Source organism: Sesamum indicum, linkage group LG5 (genome assembly GCF_000512975.1).
Source record: "Sesamum indicum cultivar Zhongzhi No. 13 linkage group LG5, S_indicum_v1.0, whole genome shotgun sequence".
In the NCBI taxonomy this organism is placed as follows: domain Eukaryota; kingdom Viridiplantae; phylum Streptophyta; class Magnoliopsida; order Lamiales; family Pedaliaceae; genus Sesamum; species Sesamum indicum.
The window spans coordinates 4,025,948-4,038,473 of NC_026149.1; the positions used below are offsets into that span (position 1 = coordinate 4,025,948).

The following is a 12,526-nucleotide window of genomic DNA, read 5'->3' on the forward strand; positions in this document are numbered from 1 at the left end:
TATATGCAACAATATATGTCACATCTCCACAAATTGAGTTTTGTAACAAAAATCAACAATTCCCCCCCCCCCCCCCCCCAACAAAACAAAAAAAAAAAAAACTCTTTTTTGTGCCCTATTCTGCTAGTTCAGATTCATTTTTGTTAAACAAAGATTGGCTCATAGAATAGATTTCCGAGTTGCAAGAAATATGTTGAGAATATGAATAGTTATCTTTTTGAAAGATTGAGGTATCTTTTATTTTTTCTTAATGCAACATGGCTTCGGCGTGTGTTTTCTGCCATTGGAGTCCTACTTTTTTCTTTGTTCCATATGACATTTAATTTATGGGTGTATGCATTTCGCATAAATGGAAATTGAATATGCATTGCTGTTGTAGATTGGTTTGGTCCTTCCCACCCTTGATTCTGAAATTCTAACTAATTGATATCATATTGACTGTGGCTCAAGATTATAATTCTTTGGTTCTAGTATCTGTTTGAATAAGCGATGCATTGAGTTTATTGCTTGTGTATTGATGAAGAGGCTCGTGTTTTTTTTTTGTGCGCGCAAATGAAATTACGCATTTTGTTCATGGTTTGCGTTTTTCAACCTTGTCAGTATACTTCTCTGAAGCCATTGGGTGATAGAGTGCTGGTGAAAATTAAGACGGCGGAGGAGAAGACTTTGGGTGGTATCTTACTACCGACAACAGCACAATCGAAACCTCAGGCGGGTGAGGTAGTTGCTGTTGGAGAGGGTCGAACAGTTGGAAAGAACAAGGTGGAGATTGGTGTGAAGGTATTATCAGAACTGAATGCATTTTGATGTCGTGTATATGCTTTTGATTAGTAGATTGACTTACTGGATGATACCTATAGACTGGCACCCAAGTGGTGTACTCAAAGTATGCCGGGACAGAAGTGGAATTCAGTGGATCAAGTCATCTCATCCTTAAGGAGGATGATATTGTTGGTATCCTTGATACTGATGATGTGAAAGATATGAAGCCTCTGAATGACAGAGTTCTCATAAAGGTTGGTCGTGTCTTTCTTCTTCTGTTTCTAATCTATCTCTATGCTTGCCTGGTGATCTAATCCAATCTCATGGAATTTCTCATTGATGCTGCGAGAATGGAGTCAGTGTTTTTCAAGACTTAAATTTTTCTTTCAGTTTATATGTCTAAAAGTTGTTCAAGTTGAATGAATTAATATAAAGCAACGACTATTTGGGAGTAAAAATTAGCAATATCGTCTTTGTATTTTCTGAGCTTGAACATTAGTGCATGCTTTTTATGGGGTGTCTATGCTATGTGATATCTGGTGGGACAATTGTTCTTTCAGGTTGCTGAGGCTGAAGAGAAAACGGCTGGCGGTTTGTACCTAACAGATGCAAGCAAGGAGAAGCCTTCAATTGGCACGGTAAGTGATAATATTTTCTGATATCTTTCTTGACTAACATGAGGACCTCTTCTCTGTATCTGTCTTTCTTTGTGTTCTCATTTTTTTTTCCATCTTCAGCCTTCTAGTTGGTTGAAGCTTGGAGAACTATGAAGCATAATACACCTACCCAATGGTTACTCCTCATTGATTGCAGGTTGTCGCAGTTGGGCCTGGTCCCCTTGACGAGGAAGGCAACAGGAAACCATTATCAGTTGCTCCAGGAAACACAGTTTTGTATTCGAAATACGCTGGCAATGATTTCAAAGGTGCCGATGGGTCGGATTACATAGCACTGCGGGCCTCAGATGTGATGGCTATCCTTTCTTAGCTGGTGTTGCGTCTGCCCTTTTGTTCTGCATCTTCAATAGCTGGAAAAGGTTATAAGCAAATACATTCTTGTAATTTAGACTTGACATCTTTCTTGTAGCTGTGTGAATGTAATCCGTCTAATGATTATTTTCCATACTTGCTATTGGCTTAAAAAATAATACAGTTTCGAGAAACATTTTCTTCCATTACCACTTGGATCCATGTTTTTAACCTTTACAATTTCTAACAGTATCAGGAAAACTAGTATTGATGCAAAATGATAAGATAGAAAGAAAGGCATCTGCTACAATGTGCAACCAGTAAGCTGCTGTAGTCGTTTAAGAAAAGAGAAAGCGTATATCAATGGAGAGAGAGATATAGAGAGATCAACTTTCGTGTATGCTTGCATGCGTCGAGCCTGGTTAGGCACCATTAAGAACACCCATCCGTTATGGGATGTCTTGAATTCAAATATAGTTGGGTGTTCAATTGTGATGTATACCCATGTTATATTTTTTTTTCTTAGTCTACTATTCCAGATTTCTCTTTTACTTTACTTTTTTATATTTTTTTTTCACAAACTTTTATATTTTTAATAAATTCATCGTTTAATTTCTCTTTCTCATTCACTCTGCATTTCTATAGTTCTTTTCTTTACAAACTTATTTGTTCTTTTTATCTCATATTACTGTCCTCTTTTGTTATAAAATATGGCCCATGACCTTATTGATAGGCTTAAACTTAGAATTGTTCAATCCTCTCACATGGATGGCTCTGCCTACTCCATCTCTTCGGTCTATTTACTAGCTCACCCGCTCTCTCCACTCAACCCATTTGCCCGACTCGATCTGTCTTATATTTATATCTCTTTCTGCAAAACCCTAACCCTAATTTATTTACCCTTGCCCCTCGTTTCTTCCACTGGTTTTCCCTCTCTGTTGATTTTCAATCTCTTCTTGGTTTCTTCTCCACCATCTCCCTCCCCCCTCTCTCTCAGAATCAATCTTTCTCTCTCTGATTTCTAAGCCCTACCTCTATAAATACCTTTGGAAGTTTTGGATAAGAATAATAGATTAAGAAATATTCTTCTCTTTTGCTTTGATTAAAGAGGTTCTTTGTGAACTCATTTTTGAGTGGAAATCTGAAGTGGTTGTGATAGTTGATTTTACTTTTATTTTTCGGATTCACTGATGGTGGATATACCTAGTATTTTTTATATGCCACATATGGCAATTACTAGTGTGTGTAAAAAAACTTATACACACGCAAAGACACACTATTTTATACTAGTAAATTTGTTTAATACTATTTTATCTCTTAAAATTCATATAGTTCTTTACACTAAAACTCCCAAAAGTTGGAAATAAATTTTGATCTTGGGAAAAGTATATTTTGAATTATATTAACCCATAATTCAAGTCATAGGACATTATTGTTATTTCTGTAGTAATGTGTAACAAATGTTAAAATTTTTATGGGACATAAATTAGGGAGATAGACAAGTTGAGTCTAGTTAAATACATTATTATTTAAGTTTATTTAAATTATTATCAAATCTGAAAAAATTATGTTTGTATTTGATTGCTTTCTTGATTTAATCGAGCTCGAATTGAATATTGGCCAAACTCAATTAGTTTGATGTTTTCAAGCATATTATGTATGTTTTTTTAGTTCGAGCTAAGTTTTGAAGGAGGGAAGTACAATTTATCATAAGAAGAAAGAAAAATGAAAAAAATGATTTAGCAACATAAATTACAATCTCCTAAACGTCTAGAATTTTGTTTCCATTCTCAATTGTTAATGGAAAATATGCATTTTTAATTTAAAAAATGAGAACAAATTTAGATAGATCAATAAAATTGTATTTTATATTAAATTGTAATGTTAAATTAATATTTTTCTAATAAGAATAGTGTAAACAAAATATTTTCACTTTGATTATTATTACTTCAAAAACTAAAAGTAGAAAATAAAAACATAAACAAACATAAGAAATTCAAAATTTTACTTTTTGTCTCATAGAACAGAAGTATTGCACCGTGGATCCCCTATTTTACAAGATTAACAAATAGCTCCCACAAAATTTAAAAGAATATTGTATTTGTGGTTTTAAAGTCTAATAAATCTGGTCACAGAAAACTAATGTATGTAACGAGGTTGCAATATTTTTTAATTTTATGGGATCAAAACTATTAACTTTATAAAATATGGGGCAAGAAATGCAAACTCCGAGTCCAGTGGGACAAAAAAATGCAATTTTGCCGCTGAAAATTGGAACTGGAAACAAAATGGTGGAAGCTTGTTTAGTGAGGCGAGAGAGATAAGCTACTGCGCAAGGAGGAAGCTTGGAAAAATTCTGAGTGATCTCCGGTACTCCGAATTTCTGTCAGTAATCACGTCCTACTTCCGAAATTCTCATGGAATCTAAAGAGGGGTCGGCGGAAATTGACCAACTGGAAAGGGGCTTGTTGCTGGACGGCGGTGAAGATGAAGGACCTACATTCTATACGGCGTCGTTCTTGGAAGCGGAAGACAATTTCGTGAAATACCAGACGGTTCGGTGGGCTTTGTACTCTTTGCTTTTGGTACTGGCGTGGGGCATCGGTTTGTTCATGCTGATTTATTTGCCTGTGCGGAGGTATATTTTGCGCAAAGATATTCGGTCCCGGAAACTCTATCTCACTTCCAATGCCATTGTTTACAAAGTAATTTGTTCTCATTTTAACTATCCTTTTTTTTTGGTTGTGTTGGTATAAGGGTTTCCGTTTGGTACGTTATGCTAACTTATGATTGGAAGGAAAAAGAATAATAATTTTGTATATGCTATTCGTATTGATTATTTTATGGATGATTGAGCTGAAAAATGAAGTCAGGGAAGTATCCTCGAAAACTTGGTTGGACTGGGTTTTATACTGTTTTTGTAACCTTGTGGTCTATTTTACTATGGCATTCTGTGGCTCAGGTAAGAAGGCCGGTGCCATTTCCGTGCTTTGGAGTTCTGAAGAGAGAGAAGCATATCTTACTGCCCTCGGTGGCAGATGTTGTAATAGAACAGGGTAAAACTGCTCAATTGCATTTATGGTTATTCTTTCTCAGTTTCGGTCTATCTTTCCGCTTTATAGAAAATACAAGTGAAAACCATGTATTTTTTACTGGACACTCCTTGGCAATTTTTAATGTATGAATCAAACTGTGGGCCAAACTGAGTGTCCTTGGTGTTATGAACTGTTTATCTTGAGTACCACTCATGTACGTTTTCCATTAAGTTTTTAATGCAGCAATGTTACTTTTGCTCCCGAATGTTTTATGTTTGACGCCAAAGTTCTATTTGGTGAAAATGCTAGTGATGGACTAACTTGGTCCGGCATTTACCTTGTGATTTTTCTTTTCGAACTTTTGATTGAGTTTTCATGACAAGTTATTGCCGAATTTAATGTTCTTAAGGAAGATATTTTTTGTGTTTGTTTGAATGAGTTAGAAAGGTTTTCCCCGTATTCAAGTCTTAAGATTTTTTTTTAACTTGGTATTTTATCAGGATATCTGCAGTCCCGATTTGGGGTGTACTCTATTAGAATAGAGAATATTGGAGTTAGAAGGCCGCCAAGTGATGATGTCCAAATCCAAGGAGTTGCTAATCCTCATGCTTTCAGAGAGGTATTGCTCATGCTCAAACAATCATAGTTGAGAGCTCCTTCGTTGACCTACCAAATTCACTGAAGACTTATGAGCTGTAGGATTTTCTCACACCATTATGTTTTTTACTTCTCCAGGCTGTTCTTATGCGCCTGTCCAACATGAGAGGTGAGGCATTCTCTAGACAAGTTTCTATTGTTGAAGATGTTTCTACTCCTAGGATTGGTCATTCTGCCATTGCTTCGGTATGCCATACTGTTACTAACAAAGTGAAGCATTGCTTTTCTTCTGTATCATTACTAATATTGCAATGTGAACTAGTCACTTTCGGACTTGTACAGCCTTTTGGCTAAAGGAAACTGCTTCTCTCTCTGTCTCTCTCTCTCTCTCACACACACACACATACACACACATAATTTTACCAAACAATTACTCTTAACCCCTTGTAACATACTATTATTTATTTACTAATTAAGTTTTAACTAAATTTTAACATTATTTTTAAAGACTATCTAGAAGCGCTCATACTTTTTGGTTTATGTTATTTGTGCATAGCTCAAAATCTGTCTTTTCGTTATTATGTTATTAAGTTCTATCGGGATCTGCAGATGTCCCCTTCAATATCACTGAGGCATGATTCTCTTCCTCACCCTGGTGAGGTGGCCATTCTGCAAAAACTAGAGGAAGTTGGCAGTTCAGTGAAGGTTAGAATTACTGAAGTTTACTCTTTCACATATTCTATTCTGTCGCATTATGATATACATGTGGAATCTTTGCAGAGAGTTCAAACTTTGATTCAAGAGCAGAACCTTCAAAAACAGGAATTGTCAGATTGAGGTAAACTCCTTGTGTACAATAGATTATCTTCTACTGAGTGCCTGAGCAATATGCCCATATACAAAGCATTTCTCTCTTCTTGATGAGTTGTTATATACCTCTATTTGCAGACTGCTAACATTTAGGTCAGTAAGAATGAGGCTCTTAACAATTAGATTCAAGCTTTAAGATGCTCTAAGTTATACTCTTCACCTCCATTCATCTTTCATTAGCATTGTGGAGAGTGGTTGCGACACCCTTACCAACAGAATGGCTTTAGAGTCGAAATAGTCTGCTATCAGAATATGCTGTTTTTATCTTTACTGTTCATATTTTGATTTGAGTTCACAACTTTGTAGATGTTATATCAGCTATAGTTGAGCTTAGATGACTCAAATCCCTAACTTTTTTTAAGGAGCTCAATACCCCACATTGCATTATTGCGGAGGGCAGGAATTGCATTCATTTCTCAAATTTTCTTCAATAAATTACATTCCACAGAAATTACAATGATGAAATTTCACCTACTGATGTACTCACTTAATATTTTTACTTCCATGCAGAATGATGCTTAATCGGTCACGGCATTTTGTGTTTCCTCACATATTTTGATGTAGATGCCATTACTTCAAGTTGAGCTACCATCTCGTGGCTAACTTTTTCATGATGTCCCTGAACTTGCTCATGATGCAATTACATCACTCAGTTTCATTTAATTAATGAGTTCTCCAGCATTTCAGAGTGTCAAAGGTCCATCCATTCTTTAATTTGTATTACATGATTTCTATACCCTGATGGCTCGAGCTTAGTTTCTGGACTTTTATCTTTTCTTGTCATCGTTCTGTAAATATTCTAAATTCAACGTTGTTGTGATGTTCTTTTTGTATCAAACCTGTATACATGATCTCTGCAGCCTCGTCTTTTATCATTTCTGTTCTTCCTTCATCCTCCTTTTGAAATGCCATATTCTCTGTGAGCAGGGCAGGTGTTATTTGGACTCGTTTGGTCTCATTTTGTTTCCTTTCTACTGGGGATGTGAGTAACAGGGCAGGTTGGTATATCACTTGGGCTCCGGAGGTTTCTTGGAGCGTTCAAGAGTACGTTTTTTCAGTATGCATTTGACACTTTTAAAAGGTGTTACAGATAATTAATGAGTAATAGTTATAGGTCAAGTATAGAATTCAGTTTACTTACTTTAAGTTGAGCATCCGTATCCCTAGCTAGGTAGGTTTCTCCTGTATTTTATATATTCATACCATTGAGGTCTTGGGTTTCCAAAATAGTGTAAAAGGAAGTGCACCAAATCATTGCTATTTAACTCGGATTTGTTCTAAAAAAGTCGAGGTATTTCAATTTGTTTGTATGGTCAGACAAAGTAAGTGTAAACTTCTGAAATTATTTTAATATTGAACATTGGACTTATAAGAGTTTCGAATCAAATCTCTTTAGACTCTCATGGTGGTGTGCTCCAGTCCACTTACGAAACTTTTGTTATTGGGTCATCCATACACTTTGCATGTTTCTAGCGATTCACATGGTATCATCAAATGATAACAAGTTATTCATGTGAAATTTATAAGTACAATAATACTCAATTAATATTCAATAGAATAAGAGTGAACATAATTTAAGCAAGAATTTTAGGGCAGGTGTTAGTGGTTGCCCCTCTTTCTAACCTTTGTTTCCTCTACTTAGAAATTTCGGCACATCCGATCTACCAACAACACCGGATTGGACAAATGTGGTGGCTTACCTATTTCCATATTGCATTGCTTTCTTCTTTAGGTAATCTCTGTTGACAAAAACATCATTTTCTCCATTAAATTAAAATAATAATAATAATAATAATAATAATAATAACTATACCATTCTAAAATATCCAATGTAAGAAGTGAATAATATACCACATGAAGTATGGAACATGTTGATTCATGATTTTTTTTTCTTAGTTATAAATATAAGAATAAATTAAAATGATACTTTTTTTTAGGATGGACCTTATTATGTAGATATTACATGTTCTTTGTCTTGATGAGTTGTTACTGACTGGGTGTTTGTGTAAAAAATTTTTAATTACAACCATCCAGGAGCATTTTTGTAATTTTGTCAAAGATAAAGGGTGCTTGTGTAATTAAACTTAACCAATAGAGGATGCTATGTAATTTACCCTATAACTAAGATCTGCATTATCTTTTCTTACTAATATAATTCATTAGTATATTTAAATATTAAAAAGTAATCAAATATGTTAATAATTCCAAGTAAAAAATCAAGTGAAACAAATAAATGGTAAATATTTATTGGACACGAACTCACTCTCTTGATTGTAAGTTCTCAGCTTTGCTACTTCAACATACTGCTATTAGTACTGTTACATCATCATCATCATCATCATCATCATCATCATCATCATCATCATCGTCATCGTCATCTTCGTATTGGTCGTCATCATCATCGTCATTACTGCTATTAGTACTGTTACAACTTCCACCTTCTTGTGCCTGTGCTACTTTAAGACAAAGCATTATTATATGCATAACATAACACTTTGTGCATAACATAGCACTATAATCTCATCACATGGTTGATATTTATAATTACATTATAAATTTAATTGTTAATAATCAGTATATGTTAATTATTGGTATCGAATGTGTATAATTAATCGGATTAACAACTACTATCAAAATAAATTAATATCTACATATTGATGGGACTCAGACTCATGACTTTTTATTCAAGATGTCGCAACTTTGTTAGTTAAGCTAAATTTCATAATAGCCGTCAATTATCCATAATTGTTATTTTAACTCTCGATTAATTTCATTTGATCACCTTAATGACCCTCCATCTTTATTCATTCCCTCTACATGTATTTTGTAATTTAAAGTTATTAATATATTTTATATTAGCATTTAATAGCGGAATATATCAAATAATATAATAAATCATATCTATAAAACAAAACAAGAAAAAATGAAAATTAAAAACACGACGTGGTCGTTAATTTATTGGGACCGCATGGGCCGTACGATAATGTTTCGACCTATAAATGGAACAGTTCAACCCAATTAGTATCATGCAAAAATGTGCTTAAATAGGAATTAATTTTTTAATAGAATATAATTACACCAATATCAGTAAATTAAGTAAGTATGATTTAACACTACAAAAAAAAATTGAGAATTTGTAACGGCTATGTGGCCGTTCAAAAATGCACTGCTTTTATTGTGTATTTGTAACGGATTGGATGTAATGACATCATGGAAGAGCTGATAAAAATTTACCTTTTTGGTAATGGCTAAAGTCAATGAAGAAGTCGTTACAATTTTTTTGTATCCGTAAAGTCGTTAAAAATTTACAGCCGTTACACTTTGTAACGATTTTTGTAATGATTTCTGAAATTAGGGATGGCCAACTTTTCTCATTTTGCCAGCAGTTACAGAACACATTACATATACTTGGTTGTTACTATTTTTCTATAATATTTAACAGTGATATTTGTAATGGTCTTGAAGAAAAATTAGAAGCCATTACAATTATCGTGGAAAAAACCGCGAGAAACCGTATAATAAGAAGGTATTACAAAATCCGCGTCATTAGGAAAGACTTTTTTTATAGATAGTATTACAAAAGTTGTTCCAAAGGCGGACATGATAACAACTGTATTTTTTAACGACTAGTTTTCAACGGCTATATTGGTCGTTCCAAAAGCGGTTAGAAAGGCTATTACAAAATAGATTATATATAATTGTGTTGCAAGTTGTTTCATTTCATTTCATTTATTATAGAAATTCTTATTAACCACACGCACTCTTAATATTTTGATTTTCGTGCATATACACTTGTTCAGTTAGATTATTACTTATTTTTTGAACTGTCAACTATTGATCATCTCTTAAGTTGGTTGACTAGGTAACAACGACTACTTTAATCCATTTATGTTAATTAAATTAATTGTATTTTACTTATTTTAGCTTTATGATTTTTTGATTTTATATGTTATGTATTCCTATATAGTATAATGTAATATTTATAAATTTATAGGTCATCGAATTATATAATTATATATATACGTGTGAACATGCTGTGATATATATAATTATGTTACGAGAATTGAGGAGATGGATGTATCACAAGAACCTCTCGAGAAGGATAGGTCTTAGACCGGAGCTTGAGGATGGGGTTAAGACTTTTGTAAAATGGCCAAGTATCAGCATGTATATACGAATTGAGACAAAATTAGATTCTCTTTTCGGAAGTGCAAAAACACAAAGTTCAGAACACTTGACGATGTCAGGTTTACCTATCTCTTTTATTTTTCCTCACTTGTTTCTCTCCACTTTTTCATCCCGAAAGTAGGGAATAAAAAGAGAGAAGCTATTGATGATGGCGCAAAAAATCGAGAAAATGGGGAAAAGACGATGAGGATGAATAAATTTGGCCTAGAAAAAAGAATAAGAAGGCGAAGAGTTTCAATTATCTAAAAATGGGAACTGGGTCGGGTAGTAGGTGGATCGGGCCGGCGGGTCGAGTCTTGCCTTCCAGGTGGTGGGTGGGGGTTGTGGCTTGGGCCCACCGAATTTGATCTTGGACTAATTTTTCAATAATTATAATTGGACTTCTCATGGCGATGAGAGAGTGGAGGAGTACTTTGATGCTGTGATTTTCCCTTTAGTACTGCAGGGAGCAAACCCCAACTGTTCTTGTCAAGGGTAAGTATTCACACTGGGAAGATGAACACTTGATGGATTGGGCACAGAGAATGATTTCTTATGCACCTCAGCCGAGTTATTTTTCTTCTTACGAGGTCCTGTCCTATTGATGTCAGTTCTAGTTCATATTATTATGGCGGTAAATATGGCGAAACTAAGGTGACATCCTACACGAGAAAAAGGATTGTGTAGATAGAAATGAAGACTAGAAATTGAAGTACAATGACAAATGTAACAAGACGCATAGGGCATTCGTTGGCGCTGAAAATAAAAGCAACACCTCACTTCATCTATGTTCAAAATTGAAGTAAAACATATTCCACCATAACACACACATACACATACACACACCCCACACGCGCACTACCAACACACAAACATACACATGCACACACACCACACACACACACTCACCCCACACGCGCACACCCAAACACAAACACACACACAATTACACACACCCCACACACACACACACCCCCACACACGCACACACAAACAAACACACACACACCCCACATGCGCACACCCAAACAAACACACACACACACACACCACACACACATATACATGCGCACACACCACACACACACACACACACATACACGCGCACACACCACACACACACACACCCCACACTCACACGCTCACACACCACACACACTCCCCACACTCATACACGCACACACCACACACACACACACATCCATAAATAATCATGAAACGTGGCGAAATATGTGAACATGCAGTGATATATATAATCGTGTTACGGGAATTGAGGAGATGAATGCATCATAAGAATCTCTCGAGAGGAATAGGCGGTGGGTCGGGTCTGGCCTTCCAGGTGGTGGGTGGGGGTTGTGGCTTGGGCCTTTGGTCCTGAACTAATTTTTCAATAATTATAATTGGACTTCTCATGGTGATGAGAGTGTGGAGGAGTACTTTGATGCTGTGATTTTCCCTTCAGTACCGGAGGGAGCAAACCCCAACTGTTCTTGTCAAGGGTAATTATTCACACTGGGAAGATGAACACTAGATGGATTGGGCTCAGAGAATGATTTTTTATGCACCTCAGCCGAGTTATTTTTCTTCTTCTCACGATGGTGTGCCTGATGACGATACGAGGTCCTGTCCTATTGATGTAAGTTCTAGTTCATATTATTATGGCGGTGAATATGGCGAAACTAAGGTGACATCCTACACGAGAAAAAAGATTGTGTAGATAGAAATGAAGACTAGAAATTGAAGTATAATGACAAATGTAACAAGACGCAAAGGGCTTTCGTTGTCGCTGAAGATAAAAGCAACACCTCACTTCATCTATGTTCAAAATTGAAGTAAAACATGTTCTACCATAACACACACACACACATACACACACCCCACACGCGCACATACAAACACACAAACATACACACGCACACACACCACACACACACACCCACACATACACACACACACTCACCCCACACGCGCACACCCAAACACACACACACATACACACACCCCACACACGCACACACAAACACACACACACACCCCACACACGCACACACAAACACACACACACACCCCACACTCACACACTCACATACCACACACACACACTCCCCACACTCACACACACTCCCC

At 35.7% G+C, this 12,526-nt stretch overlaps 2 protein-coding genes across 4 annotated transcripts in view; both read left to right on the plus strand.

Annotated features, from left to right (window-relative positions):
* The window catches only part of LOC105161951 (20 kDa chaperonin, chloroplastic-like), a 2,614-nt gene extending 675 nt beyond the window's left edge, over positions 1-1,939 (plus strand). Inside the window, exons 3-6 of the mRNA XM_011079831.2 lie at positions 601-780; positions 861-1,016; positions 1,323-1,400; positions 1,576-1,939. Of these exons, the coding sequence (XP_011078133.1) occupies positions 601-780; positions 861-1,016; positions 1,323-1,400; positions 1,576-1,749 (588 nt within the window). The 3' untranslated portion in view covers positions 1,750-1,939. The remainder of the gene's footprint in view (positions 1-600; positions 781-860; positions 1,017-1,322; positions 1,401-1,575) is intronic.
* Positions 3,964-7,559, plus strand: LOC105161952. 3 transcript variants are annotated; one of them, XR_847812.2, is made up of 8 exons: positions 3,967-4,435; positions 4,693-4,786; positions 5,266-5,384; positions 5,501-5,608; positions 5,972-6,067; positions 6,143-6,200; positions 6,743-6,929; positions 7,160-7,557. XR_847812.2 is itself a non-coding variant. In XM_011079833.2 (7 exons), the coding sequence occupies exons 1-6, from the start codon at positions 4,148-4,150 to the stop codon at positions 6,197-6,199; spliced, it is 762 nt and encodes a 253-aa protein (XP_011078135.1). In that variant the 5' UTR covers positions 3,964-4,147; the 3' UTR covers position 6,200; positions 7,160-7,559. The 3 variants fall into 3 exon arrangements, 2 of the variants coding, with proteins under 2 accessions (XP_011078135.1, XP_011078134.1); XM_011079833.2 differs by lacking the exon at positions 6,743-6,929 and having other exon boundaries at positions 3,964-4,435; positions 7,160-7,559; XM_011079832.2 differs by lacking the exon at positions 7,160-7,557 and having other exon boundaries at positions 6,743-7,125.